The 23,191-nt window shown below is 30.2% G+C and overlaps 1 protein-coding gene across 3 annotated transcripts in view; it reads right to left on the bottom strand.

The window, feature by feature from the left end:
* Window positions 1-790: 790 nt before the first annotated feature.
* Window positions 791-23,191, bottom strand: part of LOC132757186 (vang-like protein 2) — a 27,731-nt gene continuing 5,330 nt past the window's right edge. For all 3 annotated transcript variants that reach the window (XM_060748392.1, XM_060748390.1, XM_060748391.1), the window contains 2 exons: window positions 20,300-21,547; window positions 791-4,798 (listed from right to left, as the gene is read on the bottom strand). In XM_060748392.1, coding sequence (XP_060604375.1) covers window positions 4,371-4,798; window positions 20,300-21,500 — 1,629 coding nt within the window. In that variant the 5' untranslated portion in view covers window positions 21,501-21,547 and the 3' untranslated portion in view covers window positions 791-4,370. The remainder of the gene's footprint in view (window positions 4,799-20,299; window positions 21,548-23,191) is intronic.

Below are 23,191 nucleotides of genomic sequence, written 5' to 3'. Positions count from 1 at the left end.
ATATGACTGAATTACAAAGCTGGGAGTTATGGGGCAGAACACAAAAAATTTATCATAAAACTGGGGTTTTTGTAAAAGTTCATAAAAATTTTTAAATCATTTGATCACATTAACCTTTATGTCAATATAAACATAACCCCAACAATCTAACAAAACAACATTTAAGCTTCAATGGAAGGAATTCCCAAGATTCCAGTCTATGCAATATTTAGATACCAAGTTTCCAGTTGGAAAGTGTCATAGCTTCCTTCCATGAATTTTTTTTTCCCTTTAAATAATATTAGGGGGAAAATGATTTCCCCAAAAACCCAAAACCTTTTTTAGCCTTGGGTTTGGGGAAAGAAAGGGGAACCCCATTATCATTTTTTTATATTTAAGCTTTTCATAAAAAATAACAAAAAAAAACTAGTTTTTTTCTACCAAATTTTAATGACAAAAATAATTTACAAAAGGAAAAAAAAAAAAGATCTACAAAACATCATTGCAACTCAACTTTACAAAAAAAAAGAAAATATGTATATTTTGCATACAAAAATTATTTGGTCACAACTAAATACTGAGAATTGTAATAAAAATTCTCCACGATGATTTTTTCTCGAAACTCGTAAAAAGACCGTCTTACATATATATATATCATATCTCTGCCGGGACAATTCTATAATATATGATATGAAATGTTTACAATGATCAAACATGAACATGAAATTTAAGTTTTGAGAAAACAAGAGCAGCTTATTGTAAGGTGTAGTTTAAAAATAAGTTTTACAGTCAATATTCATGTATTTGTCTGGTGAGAAAAATTGGAAACTAAAAACCAATGTACATGAGAACAACCTTTTTATTGGTTGATATGCAAAATATTCCAACCAATAACTAATCATTTGTTGAAACACTGTGTAAAGTTAATTCCTTTTATTATTACAATCATATGCAATGGACAAATATACTTACAATTATATGAATGGCTTACATGATTTCCTTCATTATTTATCATACAAAATAGGTCATGTGTCACATATAAACAAGATAAAAATAGTCTTCAATGATTTTATCCACTTCATTTTTATCAAAACTGATATTAGCTTGAATTATCTATTTACAAACAGTTAATAGCTGTCTAAAAGAAAACGTCATATTTCCACTTAAATGATAAAGAGAAAAGTTGACAAGAGTATAAATGCAAGATTTGTTTTTTATACTTTTTGACATCAACAATAAATTTATCATCAACAATTCCCTATAGTTTTACTTATTATTTGTTTTTAATTTATTGTCCTGTTATTTTTATAACTGTTAGAAGAGAAAATGACCAGCCATTGCCACCAGTATAGAGACTCGCCAGCCTAGACATATGTGCAGTCTGACCAGTCTCTATACTGTATGCAAGTCAATTTTTACATTTTCCCCATGAAATCCCTTTAATTTAAAATGGAACATTTTATATTCAAAGCAGGGAAAATCTATTTCACAAATTCAGCAGGTTAAGGAGTAAAATGTTAAAATTTCTTACAATAAAATATAGTGATCAAAATCATGGATTACGGTCAACCCTGTCTGTGTATATACAAATCTTTATTTAGAGGTGACGCTTAACACAGGTTCGTATCAAAATGACTGTTGCAGTATGTAGGTACACAATACATTGATTTATAAATGCATCCATAAACATAGCGCTTGTAAACAAATCACCTATGACACAATTCTCAAATTCACATATTTCATTACATAGCATTTACATAATGAGAGGAAAAGATCTTACTTGATTATAAACACTGTACTGTGATAGTGTGAATATATAAACATTCCACAGGAGAGATAGATGATTTTTCAGATCAATGCTAAGGCAGTTTTAAAACTTTCTCTCTTCAGGAAGCAGTTAACAATATGAAAACATGATATCGTTATAATATATGTAATAATGAACATAATATTTCTATGTTACTTTAATATTTAAAGATTTCAGCTGTATACAAATGCAAATTTTATAAGTATATCTTTATAGTTTTTTTTTGTTTGTCTCCATAAAACTAAATATATAAACATGGAAGATGCTGTCAAATGAAAGCCTGAAACTCAATGTTAACTTTATTGAGGGGATATACTAAAAATTTCAATCAAAGTAAACATACCATACTAGAGAGACATTTTTCAGGGCATAGTGTACGTTTTTTTGGTACTTAAACATAACACACTTGATTAAACAAACTGTAAAAAAATAAATGAATTACAAATAATCAAAAGTGAATAATTTTATGCTATTGTGAGTTGTAACCTACATTATCATCCCCCCCCCCATAATAAAAAGAAAAACATTTAAGAAAATTTCTTTTCTAATTTTCATATAACAGAATCCACAACACCTTTTGAGGTAAAATGGGTAAATTTTGTATTTTTGTAAACTTTCACAACACCAGAAATTTTATGTCTAATAAAAAATTGTTATTTTTGAAATATTTCACAACACCACAAATTGCATGTATAACAAAAAAATATAAAAAAGGTTGATAAAAAATGGCACAGAATTGTAGCAGCCTAGTAATTAAATACTTTAATATTTCCATATAAAATGATGGTATTTTGTAAGGTCATGACTATTTACAATCATTTTGTTGGGTCAAACCATGGATTTCTGTTTACTAAGGTTTTATCAACCATGACTTCATGTAAAATTCTACTTATCATGGCTTTATATTCAGTATATTAAACCTATGAACAATGGATTCAAGTATGGTTCTATTTGTATGTTTTTTTCTAATCATGGGTTAATGTTTGGTTCTTATAACCATGACTTTATTGTATGTTCTTTTGGAATGTATTTTTATGTACAATCTACTGGTAGAAGACTTTGATAACTCCCTTTTAACCATGGATCTATGTATGGTTCTACTAACATTGTATTATGTTTTATGTATGTTTTTATTAAGAAAAGTGATTATACATAAGGACAGTCAATGTTAGAAACAGCTTAGTTTCATATTTATCAAAACTTACACATTAAACAGTGGTGAGGTGATAATTTTTCAACTTTGGTCATGACCAGTGATCTATGTGAAGGAACTAACAAGTGTAAAGTAAATGTTTCTTCAAGGTAATTTTTTGTGTGCTGAATTTAAAGTTTTTAAATAGAGATACAGATCCAGATAAAAATTCAGAATAATGTATGCTCATACAAATTTCTGTATTTCGCCAGCTCGTGCTTAGGAAAAAAAACAAGTTTGGCTACTGACCCAATGTATGATAAAACAGTTAAAATATCACTAGTAAAACATTTATAGAAACACAGATATAGAGTGAAAATTGTGTTTGCACATGCTGCATCAGTGGATTGCCAGGAAATTTTAACGTCTGGTAAAAAAATAATTGAACCTATCTTCTTGTTATTTGCCTGTATTTTAAACGTTAAAAATAATCAAAGTAAGCAGTAGGGACTAAAACAAGCTTAGTAAGATGCTGAACATAAACACTTGAGATTAAAGTTAAAGTTTTCAGATGCTTCACCCTGACCTCCCTGTAAAGTATACTTATAATGTACCTTCTATCCAACGTTTATCTTATAACCTAAAATCAATTTAACAAATCTATTGACTGATGCCTATTTTTTTTCTTCAATATCTAAACTATATCCATTAGACAGGATGCAAAATAATTCTTCAAGCATTTTGTCTTTCAAAATAAAATAAAAATCTAATATAGTAAATGAGGGAAATACTTGGTCAGGTTAACCACTGTCACACAGTTATAAAAAAACACCAATATGAATATGGATATTCATTTATAAAGCACCAATAGACAAAAATAATCATGACATAAAACAAGCTATATGTGACATATAGAAAATTCACAACACTTACACAATATCATATATGCAACATATGCATTACTTCCAGTTACACATCAATATGATAAATTTCTACACAACTTATAAAAATGAAACCTTTGGTCAATATCTAAAACCATTAATTAACAATCTTACAATTAATGTATTCATTTATACACAACTCTAGTCATTTATACAGTGAATATCAATCTTACACAGTTTCATTTTTAATGTTATATTTTAACGATTACTATTTGTATCGTCTTTGTTTGGTCACTAGCAACGTTCCCCCAATAATCTTTTCTTTTCATTGCTCCTTGATAAGCAAGGACGGTTCTTGTACAGCAATGTAAATGATCATTGTTCCATCTTAAACTTTTTACTCATACACTTACATTCTTTACTTTAAATAGAGCTGCTGAGAAACTCTCCTATCCAGACAATAGTATTCATCATCTGTAACGTTCTAGCATTATCACTGTAATGTTTTGATTCAATATCACTGTACAAAAATGGCATCACATTATAATCATCTATGGTTACGCAACATTCCTTACACAGAGGTTTCCGAATTCAGCCTTAAAACAAACTTGTTCGACTTTGGGTCTATAACTTCCTCCGTTATATTAAAATGAGGCAACTTTCTAACAGAACACAATAAAGACACGTCATTTTGTCGCAGCTGAAATATTGTACCGTGCTCAATCTCACGTGTAAGAAGTTGATCACAAACTAACACCCATTTTTGCGTATCTTTATAATCTTTACTGTTCATGATAACGACACCCTGTGTGAGGTAGCGCTCAATAAACGCTTTAGGATTGAGATCATGACTTATACACGTAGCAAGATGCGATAGTACTGACTCCATCGTGTAGCGCGGTTGCTGACGTGTTACGCGTAGATATTTCTGTAATGGTCGTGCCATGGAAGGAAAGACAGCTTGAGCAGCTTCCTGAGGGTCCATCGCTATTGCTGGTCCTGAAATATATATGATAGTATTTAGTTCTGTAAGGATTTACATAAAATGGTCAAAATATGCGTCAATCTGATTTTATCTCTGAGGGTACGCTGCCTCGTACGAGTAGATAGCCTCATATTTCAATGCACTTCATCAATGCTTAAATGCAAATATCGAAAGGTAAACTTCCCATTTGGTACTTTAATTAACTATTACAATACCTCAAGTAACATTTTTAAATAATTTGTATAAAACATGGCATTAATAATCAAAAGCAAATTTTTTGCCCCCGCCATGTAATGGCCGGGGCATATAGTGTTACCCTGTTCCGTCATTCCGTCCTTCCGTCCTTCCATCCTTCCGTCCTTCCGTCCTTTCCGTCCTTCCGTCCTTCCGTCATTCTGTCATTCCGTCATCATCAGTTTCCGTTCATTATCTTAAGAACGGTTGCACACATTCAACTCAAATTTGACATATGGATATATCATGAGAAAATACAGGTCAAGTTCGAATTTGGTCATGGTTCGATGATTTTTGGCAGAGTTATGCCCCTTTTACTTTGAAAATAATATGAAATATCAGTTTCCGTTCATTATCTCCCCAACGGTACAACACATTCAACTCAAACTTGACATATGGATATTTCATGAGAAAATACAGGTCAAGTTCGAATTTGGTCATGGTTCGATGATTTTTGGCAGAGTTATGCCCCTTTTACTTTGAAAATAATATGAAATTTTCAGTTTCCGTTCATTATCTCCCCAACGGTACAACACATTCAACTCAAACTTGACATATGGATATGTCATGAGAAAATACAGGTCAAGTGTGAATTTGGTCATGGTTTGATGATTTTTGGCAGAGTTATGCCCCTTTTACTTTGAAAATAATATGAAATTTTCAGTTTCCGTTCATTATCTCCCCAAAGGTACAACACATTCAACTCAAACTTGACATATGGATATGTCATGAGAAAATACAGGTCAAGTGTGAATTTGGTCATGGTTTGATGATTTTTGGCAGAGTTATGCCCCTTTTACTTTGAAAATAATATGAAATTTTCAGTTTCCGTTCATTATCTCCCCAAAGGTACAACACATTCAACTCAAACTTGACATACAGATGCGTCAAAGGAAGGTGCAGGTCAAGTTCAAATTTGGTCATGGTTCAATGATTTTTGGCAGAATTATGCCCCTTTCACTTTGAAAGTAATATGAAATTTTCAGTTTCCGTTTATTATCTCCCCAATTGTACAACACATTCAACTCAAATTTGACATATGGATATGTTTTTGAAATGCCCAGGCCAAGTTCGAATTTGGTCATGGTTCAATGATTTTTGGCAGACTAATGCCCCTTTCACTTTGAAAATAATATGAAATTTACAGTTTCTGTTCATTATCTACCCAACAGTGTTACATATTCAACTTAAATTTGACATATAGATATGTCAAAGGAATCGGCAGGTCAAGTTGGAATTTGGTCATGGTTTGATGATTTTTTGGCAGAGTTATGTCCCTTTCACTTTGAAAATAATATAGATACATCTTAGAAATAAGCAGTTTAAATTTGAATTTGGTTGTGGTTCAATGATTTTAGACAAACTTATCTTTCCTGAATGTTGGAAAAATTTTGAACTTTCAGTTTCAGCACTCATACTTTTAGCCATTATTTTGGCTACAAATATGCAATATGCTGTTTTTAAAAGGTTTAGACTGAATAATTTCAGTGCCTTGAACAGTGTATGAAAATGGTTTGTGTTAACATTGAAAAGTTTTAAGGGCTTTGAACTTAAAATGAAAAAAAAAATAATGCACCATCTGAAATTTTGGCTGCATGCGGGGGCATCCGTGGCATGATGACACATTTCTAGTTTGTATAGTGATTGCATATTAACATTTCATCAATAAACAAAACACCTGAACATATGTTCTATCTCCCAAGAAGCTATAGCAGCTAGCTTGGCTATTCTCAGTGCTTGATAGTATAACAAGGACCAGTTTAATGCCAGTATAATATGAGCTTTTTCTAAGAATCAAAACTTAAGTCAATTACCAACAATTAATTTGTCCAAGGAAAACACATGAAGATAAAACCTGCATGAAAAAAACCTTAATCAGGAATTATGATCTTGAGGATATGTGAATAAATTCTGTGGTTAATGAGATACAAAGTTGCATATATAAAAACATAACCAAGTGTTACGCAGACACAAGGCTGAGAGGGATAGTCGCACTATTGTTCAAAAGCTCGACCTAAAAATACTCCAAGAAACAAAATGTATAAACCTGATTCTCAGTATCTGCCAAATTTTAATTCGGTACAAACATTATAAATAATTTCAGATTCAGGTAAAAGTTATTTTATTACAGTACGACTGCATTACCTCATTGTTATTTTGTAGCACGAAATAATGCCATTAATCAGTACAAGTATGTAAATCGAATCTAATTTAAGCTCTGTAATAACCCATGATGATCTTCGCTCCCAGATTCCTTCATTACTTGAAGACATTCCAACAGCATATTGCCTGCTCATGGTGTATAGGAATAAAATGCAAATATTATATATAGGAACGTAGGGATTCTCACTATGGGTTCTCGTTAAGAGCTGCCTTTAATGACTCAAGGTTGAAAAGCTTTTAGAGCTCACCAATCAATACTTCTAGTGAATACAAAATAGATTAAATAATGTAGGTATAACAATCACACACAACATGCTTCCTCACTTTTCCTTACTCCAGACTTTTTTAAAACAGGAACTGAAAAGCTGTAAACCTTTTTTCATGTGGAAATTTCAGGAAAACAGTATTTTCTTGACATTTTTATTTTAAACATTTTGATTTTCCTATCTTAATTTGTTTTCAGCACACCAGAGTTTTAAAACTTTATAGTGCAAACGAAGCTCTTTTTAACAGTTTTATTCCAAACAGAAAGCAAGAAATAACACAGTCCTACACTTACAATCTTTATTTCAATCTTTTGTTGATATTTGGCGAGTTTTATTTTCAAATTTTATTTGCCAGATCTGGTAAAAATATGACAAATTGGGAACATCTTGTCAAAATATGTTTCTCAAATTACAATTAACAGCTATTCAAAGTTTAAAATCTATCTTTAATTCCACATTTTAAACTCTGCTATTTATAATATACAATAGGCTGAATGCTTCTTCAATATAATATTGTAATTCATAAAATAGGTGTTGCTATATTTACTTTGTATCTTATTCTTATTTCATTTCATATATGTTCAATACATATAAATCCTACAACAATAGGTACTTCTAATTCATATGAAGAAAAAAAATTGATTTCACTTATTCATTAATGTTACTAATTCATATCATAATTGCTGAAACATGCTGGAATTACGATATTGTATTTTTGGTTGCTACACTACACAACATCAAAATGCGGAGTGTTTCACAAGTAGAGAGAGAGAGAGAGCAAACACTAGTGACTCACATCCCTAGAGATACATCATTATAGATGTTCAAATGAAAAATCCATACCTGCCACTTCTTGAAATTTTAGGCCTAATGTCTGCTGAGAGATTTATTTTATCTTGGAAGAAATTATTGTAAAACACTTGTTATGTATGATACTCCAGCTTCTATCTCACAGCCTACATCAACTGGTTACATAACATGTAATCAAGATAGCTTTTTTATTTTTATCCCAGTATTTCCCAGTGGTAAAAAAGATACATTTTTAAAAAAAAAAGTTTTGATAATATTAAACATTTCTATATTTCAGAAGTACTAACTACAAAGGCTATCTTCAGTTTCAGCAGAATATGTGTCAGTTGCCCATATGGGTTAGCAGACAAGAAAATAACAAACTGTATTCTTTCAAACAAATATTAATATCGCTAGTTGTTCAAAGTTCGATTCAGGCTGTGCCGAGTTTAAGACAAAAACGACCACACTTAGATCCATTCATTATCGTTATAAACAAAACTGTTCCAAATCAATATAAATTCAGCAGGGAACTGAACATTACTTTTGACATTTAAAAAACGAATTTTTACAGCTGACGATTTTATCATAAATACATCACATTTTTTGGTACAAAATCAATTATAAGTTGTCAGACTAAAAGGTTATAAGCATTCAACTAAAAGGAAGTTTTATCTCAAACATATCTTTATATAAAAGTCCTTACATACAATGATTACAATAATCATATTTTGTGCAGAAGGAAAATCTATTTTCTGATAATAAATCATAACTATGTCTGGAACTTTTATGTGCTCAAATCAATTTTGCATATTTTATGACTATCTATTGAAATAGTATACATATATAATGTCTAGTCTATCCACAGTTGTTAACTTTCGTGTTTGTTGTGAGAAATGATTATGTCTATTGTTGCATCAAAGACTGCTTGTTGTACATAATTATGACATCATCATATTCGATGATGCTTATTGAAATATACATGATTGTGTTTTTTTGTGACCAAATGTATGGCAAATTAAAGCACAAGACTTTATTAATATATTGATATAAACTTAAATGATAAGGTTTTAAAAGGACTCGATCCACTGCATTCTTGTTTTTACTTATGTGCACAATTTCAGTTCATTTGCTCACTCTGTTCTTCCAGGACAAATGAACTAAAAGCTCTTAATACTCAAATTGTGCTAAGAACTGTGCTATGACTTGCACTAAAATAAAATATTGATATTCCATTAAATTTTTTCGCATACTTCATTATTATCTTTTGCATATTTTTCAGTTTCAAGTTCCCACTTAATCTACTTAAAATTTTCAAATTTTATGTTTTTATGCTTTTGGACATCAAGTCATACTGACACAATTTTTGGGAATTTTCAGGATTAAAATTGGAAATTTCAAACATTTTGACAACTGGAAAAAACGCCCTGTATAAGCCAAAAAAATCGCTGGAAGTTGCACAACAGCTAAATTTCATTTTAAGTCTACAGTGAAAAAATTCCAATCTTTTTTTTAATGCAGGCCGCAATGCAACCACAGGTGATAAAAATATTTCAAATTGAGAAATTTTTAGTTTATCTAAACACCATCATGTACTTAAAGTTTAACAAAGCTTAAAGAGGTAGGGTATGGCCTCTCTGATTATAAAGTAAGTAGGTATAAAACTACCTACAGTGTTTACATTTATAAAGCCTACTATCAGATTGTTCTATTTAATGGGAAAACCATTCAATAAATCAGGTCATATTTTCATGAAGAATTTCTGATACCTTGCCTATCTGTATCTTTGTCTACATAAATAAAAAAATTACTTTAGAGGAACTATTTGTCTTCGCTTGGTAACCTACAAATATCAAGTCTTTGTTATATTTTACGATAAAAAATAAACAGTATTTTCTAAGACTTGCTGAACCGACAAGTTGCATAATAACATCCATCTGACTTTTGTGAACAGTCCCTTATTAAGACAATAGCCAGTTGCCTACCTTAATCAGTTGCCCTAGATACAACTGTTAATGAAGCATTTTATGTATTATTTCAGAATCAAACCCGCACCAGTGTTGCAATTTAGATCAAAGTCCTCAATGACCAAATTTCAAATTGCTACTACAACATTCTTTAACCTTAATATTTTTATCTTTTATTCCTTTAATTAGAAAAGTGAGACTTTTACTTGATCTACCTCTTTAAATATTCATAAATACTTGTTACCTATTACTCATATTTTACACGCATAATTTTGATATAAATCAATAACCAAGTAATTTACCACTGAAATTGAACCTATAATGGATATTTCATAGAAAGTACCCAATTATAACAAATTCTACAAAATACTGACATCTGAAATTTAAGAAAAAAAAAATTTCCCATTTAAAACTATAAATAAAGCTAAAATCACTAGTATTGTATAAAATGTGCATTATTTGCATGCCTTGTATGCTGTATTAGTCTGCAGGCCGACATTTGCATGTAATTTACATTATTTTATAGATCAGAATTCATGTTTTTATTAGCAGCAACAGTTTGTGTTTTTTATGAGCAAAACGTATCCGAAATTTAAGATCTCGTGCTACAAACGATCGGAAATCAACTGTGCAGTGAGTGGCAGGAAGGAATAACAACCCAGTCTGTTATTATATTGTAGAAACAGTAATAGTATTAAGCATATTTCCGACAGTTTGCCTAACTTTTTGTATATTTTTTCTCGAAGCAAATAATATGGAATTTTTGTTATTCTTTGTATGAATATTAGTGAGAGATACTTTCTTGGTTTTACAGTAATTGGGCAAATACACAAACAAGCCTACATGTCAAGTAATAGAGAGAAATATTTTATGTTAAAGCACCATGAAACCAGCACCAGTTATATAGCTGTAGATCAGTGACAATCCCGACCAGTCCTGGTTAGCAAGCAACCCTAACTCTTAACCAGCTGGCTGTTACTGAACTACCAATGCAACCACGACCAGTCAGCACTTTGTGCTGACTGAAATTTGTTCACTATCTATTCAGTACTACTTTTTTGAAAAATTCCGTAAAAATGATGAACTGTTTTGTCCTAATTGACAGACAGGTCCATTTAAGATATTTAGTTGACAATGATATGGACAGGTCAAGTTATATTCAAAATATTTGATTGTGGCCAATATATAACAAAGTACAGGGGATTGACCTGTATACGGTAAAGAGCAACATTGTGGTAAGATCAATGCTCCTTTTAAAGCCAAACTATTAACACCTCCCTGGAACTTTTCATTTGATTACCTTGCAGGGTGGCATGTCTATAACAATACCCTACAATGATAAGCAATAATTCTAATCCCAGTATATGACTTAAAACCCCACTTTAAAAATAAATCTGAAATATAGCCGGATGTCAAGTGTTGAATTCCGACCTTTATCATGTAAAACTCCTATCTAAACAAGCTATTTTATAGATTTCTATCATAAATACAAACAAAAACATGATAAAAACTACTTTGATTTGGAGAATCTGAATAGGCTGATCTTCAGTTAGTTTGGCTAATGGATTATGATACAGTATTTTCAATGATAATAAAGTTACTATCACCTTATCATCAGATAAAGAAGGTCCTACACGCGGGCACTAAATTGCCTCTTATCATTTGCATAAAAAAATTCTTTCTGTTATATTTAAATGCAAAAAAAAAATGCACATAGGATTAAAAACATCTAATAATGCTTGCTTCTATTGTACATTTTCTTCTAAGGAGAAGAATTTCAAAGGCACCTAAACAATTTTACCATGACCTATGGAACTTCAAGCAAGCATGATAATTGATTCTATAAAAGTGCTCTATAAAATCAAAACCAGTAATTTGATATTCAATTTTAAGGGTGCACATTTGCATTCAACAATACAATATCAGAAGCTAAATGTGTACAGTTTGGCCAAACTCTTTAAATCTTTAATCTATAAAAGGTGAGAAACAATCTATTTTGATTACTTTAACATCAGATTAACTATAACTAACTTTAAAACATTCCTTTCATCCATGAAAATAACAAAATCACCATCTATAATTGAACGACAGATTTCTTTTGATCATAAGTGACAAAGCCAATTAAAATTAAATCTCAAACAATTTGGAGGGAAATCAAAGGCAAAATTTTGTGAGACCTAAAACTGTCACCTGTTTCAACCATCTATGAATCACACTAAAATAATTTAAAAGCACTAGAATTATAATGTTAATAATTCTTAACATTACAAACTTGAAACAACCACATTGCATGACATTTTTAATAACTATTTAGTAGTGGTTATTAAGTTCTAAATTCTATTTGACAGTCACTCATATCACTTATGGTAGCCTTCTTTTATGACGCCAAAGAGGTGGAAAGGCATGGGCGGGAGGGGGTTGGGGGGTTAACCTCCTGCTCAGTGGCTTTGATGGGATACAAACACTGGACTTTTCAATCCAAGAGCATATTGTCGTATCAATAGATCACTGCTACAAATAAAGTAATAATATAAGATAACTTGGTACATATACAAGTATGATGGTAATTTTCAATTACTGTGGAAGCCCTACATAACACTAAATACATGCAATATATTCTAAGACATGAGAATGCATCTATGATTTCAGTTCACTTGGCCTATAAAGTTCCCCTTTCATTAATGAATTCTACAGGGAACACTATGAAGCATTTAACCAGTTATTTTTTGAGTGCTGATATACACACAATCTGAAGTATTTATTTGCTTTAAAGCTACACTAAAATAATGTATCATAAAAAATAGGCAAAACAAAATTAAATGGACCAAGGCCTCCTTTTAAAACGATGCCAGTTGATAACAATTTATTTTCAAGATTTTAATAAAACATGCAAAAATGTTCTATACTGTAGTTTGGGAAGATATAAAAATTTCTGTATTGACCCAATACCAACTAAACCTTTCAAACGTGACAAATTCATTTAATTGCAAATTTCATGGCTAAACATGTCTTACTTAGTTTTCTTTATTAGTTGTACTTTAGAAAAAAAAGCAATCCTAACAAGCATAAAAACTACATCAAAACCAACATAAAAACATTTACAAACCTACTATATTATACGAATAGGGGGAACGTAAAATAGTAATTATGCGAAGTTATTCAGCCTGTTTGACAGACCATTTAGAGATTTATATGTCATAAAATGATAAATACAACTGTCCAAATACTATGCAAACAAATAAAATAAACTCTAACATACTCTAAATGAATGTACCAAATTTGATTTATAAAATGTAGTATCATATTTTTTCCATTTAATATCCACATAATTTTCATATTTTGAACATTTTTAAGTGCAGATATTTTAACTGAACAGGAGCTGCAATTTAAATTGCAATTTTAGCAAGTATAACAATTACTGTAGTATAAGGTCTTAAAGCACATGTAAAACTTTACTGAAAGGTTACTTTTTATCAAAATTTACTAAAACAAAAGAAGGACAGAACAGTTAAGTTTGAGGTCACTGGTGGCACAGAAACGAAAGCATTTCTTTAGTGTATACTAGAACCTTCTCATCTAGTCACAAAGACCACACAAAAAATGATCACAGGTATAAAACATAGCAATTTTGTTTTAAATACCTTTGCTCTACATGACAAACTTAATGAGATTGGGGTCTTGCATTCTTTTAGAACATGTATGCAAGCCATGCAGGCTGCTATGATATGGTAAGAATTATTGTGGTTAAGTCTGTATCAATATTATAATATGGTTAACATGTTACAGACTTGTTGCAGTAAAATGCATGAGCACAAGACCAGCCAGTCATCTCTTCAATAAGCAACAATGTTATTATCAAAGAAAAAGCAATAAAAGAATCCACATATGACATTTTCACTAATTCACCAGATCAGTGCAATGTAATAATGATATATAGAGAAAGAGAAAAAACAATGCTATGTTTTAGATCCTCACAATTTTCTGCCCATTTTGTCAGAATTATTACTGCAATGAATCCACCCCTATAGACTCCCTAGATACAGATGTGTATTTGAAAATGTTTTTGATGCTTCGTTATAAATTATGCATCAGAAATTATTATAAATATCTTATATATAACTTGGTTATAGTAGTATCATGCCAGGAATTAATACACAGACTGAAAATAGCATAACTAGAGGATCTTTCATTTACTGTAAATCTATGTAATCAACCATTTGGCTCCAGAAACATATTATATATATATTACTTATCATTTATACAACGTCCCCTACACGGCTTTTCTATTATCTTCATCTTTGTTTTTTGTCTTCTTTCAGACCTACATATCATCATAGTGTCACCAGCATTAAATAAAACAAAAGATTTTTATCTGTAGAAAAGAATAGGACAAAAGACATTTATCTAAACAAAAGAACTACCTTGGGTGGTTTTCAAGCGCTCATCTAACAAGGGCATAGATTTAGTATTATTATAATATCAACCTGTCAAGATGAACTGATGTAGTATTAAGATAATCTAGGGAGATATATATGTCTTTATTACTTTAATGAATTATAAATACAGTGACTAAGGCCATTTATTTTTTTCTTCCATAACAAAATAAATAACAAGGACGCTATTGTCAGCAAGTTAATGAACAATATGAAGTTCCGAATTGTTTGTCATCCAATATTTCCTGATCCACAATTAAATGAAATGAGCCATGTTTATTTGACTATTGTTTGAAATGAGAAAATTAGCAAAATGCATGACCTGATATGGCCTTCTTGTTGTTTTTGTATCTTTCTGGTTGTTTTTTTAACTTCCACAGATGTTCTAAAATTCTACAGGATTAACTAGGATTCATAATGCATTAATTATTTATAGGAGCACATAAATGATGAATCAAATTATAAAACCTCTTCTCAATGATTTTCCCAGGTAATTACTGCAATAAGTTAACAAACAAGCAGGTGCCTTTTTTATCCTTTTTTTTTACCCCTAAATCTTTATTCTGATATTTTATAAAATTCATTCATTTCACATTTGGCCCATTTCCTGATTTAAACTTAATTTCCCGAAGACAGATTTTCATTTCTTTAAAATATTTTAAAGAAATTGCAAGTTTTTTTTACAGAACAGCAACATTTTTTTTGAATTTGAGGCAAAATATAGCAAATTACTAAATATCCCCTATTAATTGATCCAAAAATTAACTACCTATTATACATGTATCTCAGATAGTTTTATCCACAGTCTATAAATTTGTCTAAATGGAAATACATGTTACTGGCAAATATTTGAATATACATTATTATTATATTACACTTCTCGAATTTTTTTTATATCATGGCATAAATTTAAATTTGCCTAACAAAACTGTTATAGTTATACTATGAGACACATGTACCATTATATACTAAGACATTCTGTCAAGTATATTTCAATGAATTACATCCATGGCTTGCACTTATAAACCTCTTATATATCTCTGACCACATGTTTTTCTACAAGTTAGCTATTGGTATGCTGGAACTCGGCTTCAGAACAGAATTATAAATAGCTGGCACACACAGGCTTGTATACATGAAAATTTGGGTGGAGTCTTATATATACATGTAATAACTGCTTATTTCAACAAATATAATATGTTCTCTGTACATTGATGAGTTCAACATTTCTTTTCAGATGCTACATGTGGAGGGGTAACCTCATAAAATAAGATCATAAGTTGGTCTATGTAAATAGTATAAATTATCACAAATAGAAATCTAGTTTGTATTACTTATTTATCATTCTTTAGTTAATGTACATATAAAGAAGTATAAAAAACTGAATTATTTTTAATATGAATTTAAGAATATTTAATTATCTTTCTTTTAAACTTTGCAAGAAAACAGAATTATTTTTGTTAAGAAGTTAAGCATATTGTCACGGTCTAGGCCGTGAGGTTAAACCTTTGGTAGTGTTCTCTCAGTAGAGGTTTATTTATGTAGTCTGTAAAGGGAGTTGATTGGTTCCACACAGTTAACTTCTATAGTGATTACTATTTTATATCTACTTTGCTCACCTATAATTTTAACGGATAACTAGCTCTACATAGATAAATAAATTCTCTATAACATTTAAACACTGTTTATTCCAGTAGTATATTGCAAAGTTTATTTTGTTTATAAAACAAAGTTACAATAACAAAATAATAAATTGTCAACAAATGAGCACAATTGTATTTTTATCATTCAGCAACAGATTCTATACGATAATGTAATAATAAGTAAAAGTTTGTAGTAGAAATCATCAGAGTTTCAAGTCCTATTAATGTTAAAACCGTTTTCTAAATTATATCTCCTTTAATGTAATGTGTCTTAATGTCTAACGCGTGTACCTTCTTTAATAGTCAACACGGAAAAATCGCGTACCAGTGAACCGTGACCAAATTTAACAAGCAGTTAAATAATCTATTTCAAACAGTAAAGTGTTAATAAAAAACGTGTAATAAAGATTAAATATCTAGGAAATAGCTCAGAACTGTTAAATCTGAATAAATAAATCGTTATTTATCAAGAATAGTTTAATTACTTTAGTACGTAAAATTGCAGACGGCACTTATAAATGTTTCCGCTCAAATTTGTATCTCAACAAATTGGGGTTTTGCCTCTGAAGTTCTGGTCCAGACTGAGCTGTTCAACCAAAAATCCGGGCCCTTTTATACCCAGACAAATCCCAACCAAAATAAAGTGGTTGAAGTGGTTGGTTTACTAAAGTGGTTGTGGTTGGAACCAAAAAGTGGTTGGTCCGACCAAGAAATATTGGTTGATTTACCAAAACGGTTAGAAATTTAAACATAGACTCTTAGACCTATGAAATAATAAAAATGGACATAGAACATTTTGTTACAAATATTATGGCATTATCTTAAACAAGTTATACCTTTTCACTGAAGAAAATACACAAAAATCAGATCGCAGAATTTCGTCAATAAATTAGCTGTAGCCGGTCGTCCTTAGTAACGTACCGGAAACAGTTCAAAATGGCATCTTGAAACGAAAGTGGAAGCACGTTTTCCTAAGAAAACGGATCATAACTACAAAAATACATGGAATTAAACATTGTTACTTGGCAAAACAGTGACTTATATAATTATTAAACAATAACAATAAGATTTATAATCACAGGTAACGAGTGAAAGTGACAATTCCCCTCAGAAGTTAGATTGAGCTGTGCATCGTGAAAATGGAGGATAAACAAGGAAAACATGTTGGATAAAAAGGATAGATAAAATCTGGCTCATAACCCGTATACATGGGTTGGTGTTTTGATTTCTAGTAAAACACAGCTCATTATAAGTTTTATGGCTAGAAAATGTCAACATATCCTCACTATTAAAGATTAGAAGAAAAGTAATTTCTCAAGTTCAAGTCAATTAAGGTAAGGAGTTGAGTTCATGTAGTTCAGTTATGTTACAGTTATAGTTGAAAATTTCAGATCACTACAATATTTTATGATTTTTTCTAAAACTTTGCAAGTATTAAATAAGTTATTTTTGGTATGTAATAACACTTATTACATACCAAAAATAACTTATTTAATACTTGCAAAGTTTTAGAAAAAATCATAAAATATGCTTAACTTCTTAACAAAAATAATTCTGTTTTCTTGCAAAGTTTAAAAGAAAGATAATTAAATATTCTTAAATTCATATTAAAAATAATTCAGTTTTTTATACTTCTTTATAATTCCCCCCTGCTTTGTTTTATTTTGGTCTCCAAAGTTTAGAAAAAATCATAAAATATGCTTAACTTCTTAACAAAAATAATTCTGTTTTCTTGCAAAGTTTAAAAGAAAGATAATTAAATATTCTTAAATTCATATTAAAAATAATTCAGTTTTTTATACTTCTTTATAATTCCCCCCTGCTTTGTTTTATTTTGGTCTCCAAAGTTTAGAAAAAATCATAAAATATGCTTAACTTCTTAACAAAAATAATTCTGTTTTCTTGCAAAGTTTAAAAGAAAGATAATTAAATATTCTTAAATTCATATTAAAAATAATTCAGTTTTTTATTTTTACAAACATTACAATTTACCTATTAACCACTATTCTGTAAAAAGATTTCCCCTCAAACAATATTGTATTGTTCTCAAAATATTTAGCAACAGGTTCATACATTCATCAATTACTTTAATGTGAAAGACAAGTCAGTAATTGTCAACAGATTTATTGTGTAAGAAATATATGTTATGTGTTATGTTTGCCTCAAACCACTTTTTCTATACTTCTGAAAGATACAATGTTGTAATTACAAGTAAAAGTGACATAAATCTAATAAATAATTCAAAGTAGAAACTAAAGACAATTTATCAAGGTATTTGGCAGATATCAGACTCCTGTATATAAGCTTGGACAGTACTCTGGCAGTCACTTACTAAATTGACTGAGATGAAATAAATCTACCAGAGATCTAAATTATTGTCTACTTATTATTACAGGTATGTTATTTTCTGTTTGTTTAAATTTGTTATATTTTTCATTTCTTACTTTGTTGTAAACTTTGTAATTTTATTCCATATTAGGTTTAAATAGTGAACTGTTATATTTTTACATATTAAGAGTTTAATATGTTACAAGTTTAGTAATTTTACAACATTAAGATTTGTAGTACTTTTACAGATTAAAGTTGAAATTTATAGGAAAATGTATTCTTGAAATAGGTTTAATAAATAAGTTTAATCTTAATCATCCTTATGTGTTTAGATACGTTTTTGTAAATACCTTTCAAATTCAAAATTGTCAAATAAGGTGTTCTTATAATTATAGTATTTTTTATCAAGTTTATAATTTTATGTTACAATTAGTAAGTAATATTGTTGTTTAAAAAATCATGATCTCATGTAAAACATTTCGGTACTTCTCATGTGCCTTGCGAGTAACTTATATATAATTAATACCATTCCCCACTTTAAATAACTTGTTAGAATAATAACGAAGAAATATTATTTTATTTTTTTTTAGATTGAATAAATCTATATTGTTATCTACATTGGTTTTATAGATGTTTAAATATCTAAATGAAATGAGTAAAATTATGAAATCTTTTATAATATAGATAATTTCAGATACATATACATTACTTGTATGATTTCTTTATGAATGATGTTTTATGTTTTGTATTGTATTTGATTGACTTACTAAATTGACTGAGATGAAATAAATCTACCAGAGATCTAAATTATTGTCTACTTATTATTACAGACACAGAATCTCAAAACTAATTTTACACCAACTTGGATATTACAAATAATAATCCGATATCCTAACGGTGTAAAATACAGATCAACTTTTTATTGCCTATTTATGAGTAAAACAAGTGCTCTAAAATTTCTACATACCTCTACATAAACTAAATGGGAACCAGATACAATTTTTCTACATTTTAATGAATGCAAAAGTGAGCCAAGTTTAAGTTTACGCTTGGAAAAAGTGAGCAGAAAAGAGACCTGTCAATTAAGATAAAATCTTACGTTTAATTAAGTCAATTAAACATGAAAGGCAATTTGTAATACCAAAGTATATCTGCCTTTTTTTTTTAATCTGGACTACAGCATTTTCTGTATTCAATTATTTCAATTAAACTGCATTAAATCAAAGTTTATAAATTATTGTGATGCAGTAATATTCTACTGCAAAATATCATTTTGTAATGACATGCATTTAAGTTTGATCACACAAAATTTTGCATTGTGACAGGCCAACTAGGGCAAAACTTTATGCCCGACCCTATTAAAAGAGTCGGCAGTACGAAATTAATATGTTATCAACATTACTGATATTATAAATTGAACCAATGACACATATGACGGTATAACCTGTAATAGTTAAAATATTGATCTGGACAACTTTCTATTTACTTCCTTGTATTGTAAGTTTTTTTTTGGTTCTGTGGACACATCTAAAAATTAATTTTTTTTGTCTTTTCACATCTATTAAATTAAGATTCCAAAATTCAATGTCCAAAGCTTTCTTTTAGAACAAAATTTAAACTAAACTAAAGATGACATCACCAGAATAAAATTTATATACATTTTTTCATTGAAAAATATTTAAAAATATTTACCATTTTCATCCTGCATGCGTTTAATGTGTGTGAAAGCTTCCTCTGCAGCTGTAACTAACCGTGCTCGCCTTTTCCGGACACGACGATCATATTCTTGCTCTTCATAAAACCGGTCATTATGACTAGCATCTCTCCTCCGTGCAGCTGCTGCAAACATTGCCCGTGATCTTGCGTGGTTATTAGGTTGCTGTACACCATCTACCTCATAAAATTTCAAACCACTCACTTTCATTGGCTTTTTCATAACATTTTCCAAATATGGATTGAAAACCTGAAAATCTTTATAATATTGTTCAAGAATCCATACAGATGCACGTTGAATACTTAAATGTCCAAGTGTATAGGTATGACTTTCACCGTCCGGTGATCTGACAACGTGAATTACAAACTGAGGCTGTATTTGTCGAATGATCAACAGTATAATTGCGATGTAATGAATGAATAATAACGCATCCACTAGATGGACAGAAAATTGTACAATGCTGTAATATGATGGTTCTTTCTCCTGCATGATTTTTACTCCATAGAAGAGCCAAAACGCAAATGTCAGTACAAAAACCAGAAATAACACTACTATTCTGAAAACAAACACTCGGGGCATGGTGGCTCGAGGAGCATGAAAGAACAAAGCTACTGTGCCAATCAAAAGAATTAGCAGCTTGAATGCCATGCTGATAAGCAGTCCTTCACATTCTACTGTACATGTTGTGGTCTCCCAACCACCTATCTTAAGTCTTGGCAACACTACCATAGCGATGGGTGAAAAAAATCCTAACAAACTGAGTATGGCAGCTAGTCCTGTACTTAAATATCTGCAACAGTCAAATCCACCATTATCTTCATCAAAATTTTCTTTAGCAAATTTTCTCATATCGTCCATGGAGAACCCAGTTTCACTTGTGTTTCCTGTGTAAGCAGTTGTGTTATCACCCCAGTTGTCATCCTGCGGTAATATCTGAACTTCAATTTTTTCACTTTCTGCGATCCGACTATCAACATCAGAACCATTACCTGGTGTTTGAATTGTTACTGACCGATCATCCCGTACCCGATCTGAACTTCGTCCCCTGTGACCTTGAGAATGTGTTGAGGACCCGTGCTGGCGATGCCGATGATGTCTACTGTGATGGCTGCTGTGACTTCGGTGCGATCTCTCGGAGCGGTCACTGCGACCCGACCGGACAGATTCTGCTCCGTCCATCCTTCTAGGTGTTAGGGGACTGACCTCTATAGGATGGTAATTGTCCACTGAAAATATACATGGAAATAAATATTATACATAATAATCACAAATTGATTGCAGTACATAACGGGTACATGTACTACCTAAAGGCTAAAACAAACATCATGTTTATTTTAACAACTTGAAAAAGAAATAATTATAATTTGCAGGTATTTAAAACATAGAGCTAATTTGACACACTACACTGTATGTGCATTGGCCATATATATAATATTACCTGCATTCAAATACATGTTATGAACAAACACAAGCATAATTTAAAACAATCATGACAACAACAGCAACTAAAGAAATTGCTCTGAAAACACAAATGAATGGTCAAGGCTTCACTTTACTATAATTTATAATAATTATTAAATGTAAGATTGTACAAACATGTTTTTTGTACTAATCAAAAAATACTTCCCTACTCTTCAGTACAAAATAACACAATTTTTTCCATAGCACTAAAAGGAGTTTACATTAATGTTTGGGAAAAAATACACCACAGTTTCCTTCCTTCAATTTATAATATAATTAAATTCAACATGAAGCTTAAAAAAAATTAACACAAAATTCAAACACATCATTTAAATCTTAATCCACATGCTTTGCAATATCCATGTAATTTTATTGACAAAAAAATCTTTTTTTATATAAAAAAGTGAAAAAAAACCTTGATAAACTTTATATTCCTGCATTTTTCAAGATGTTCTTTTCACAAAAGGCACAGGTAAACTGAATATAAAAAAATTGTTTCCAACCCATTGACTTATAAACTGCAGATGGGACAAATTAGTGGTACATCAACATAAAAACCTCATGCTGAGCTTACTTCAAACAAATGGAATAATTTGGCAATTTTCTCTGTTCTTGAGAAAATTCACTTGCTAAATATTATCTATGTAATTATTTGTAAGTGTTTCATCTTTAGGGAATAATCCCCATAAATCAGAAGATATTTTTATGTTTAATCCTCGATCAAATGTAGGCTTACAGCTTTATACATAACTGGCCTTTTTTCAATATTTTTGAGCAACCTATTACACCACAGAAAAAGGATAAAAACGTGCCTCAAATGAGACTTTTAAAATCATGAAACTACACATATAATAATTTTAAATAAAGAATCAAAAACTTTATTATCTTAATATTTCGAATTTATCTGACCAAACATGACCAATTGGCAACTGAAAAACAAACACATCTGTATATAGCCATTATAGGTTAGTTTTGGCATGCCTGTTTTCTTTTAGGGAAAGAAAGGCCTAGTTATATTTTAAATACCTACATGTAGTAAAATACCATCTTTATGTTATATATCAAATTTAATCTTAAATCATCAAAGAATTCAATTTATTTTATATAATCAAAGAGGTTTGATTGGTTAATTATAGTTTATACACTAAACAAAGGTTTTGGTCTGACAAATATAAACAACAAGAGCTGTCCGTAAGACAGCGCGCTCGACTTTTTTATTGCTTGCCAATAAAAAAAGTTTTTGCAGTAAAAGGCAATACAAGAATCTCTGTATTTTTAAAGTGAACAATGGCCATGAGCATTAAGATATTTAGTGAAGAATTATTTTATTATGACATAATTTATGGTAAAGTGAACAAGTGGATAGGAATGAATTTTTTTAGATTTTTTAAGTTTTTTAGTGCTTGCCT

Source organism: Ruditapes philippinarum, unplaced genomic scaffold, assembly GCF_026571515.1.
Source record: "Ruditapes philippinarum isolate M1 unplaced genomic scaffold, ASM2657151v2 ctg5120_1_1_1_1, whole genome shotgun sequence".
Lineage (NCBI taxonomy): Eukaryota > Metazoa > Mollusca > Bivalvia > Venerida > Veneridae > Ruditapes > Ruditapes philippinarum.
The sequence above is the reverse complement of the archived record's forward strand: the minus strand, read 5'-3'. Positions and strand labels throughout refer to the sequence as shown.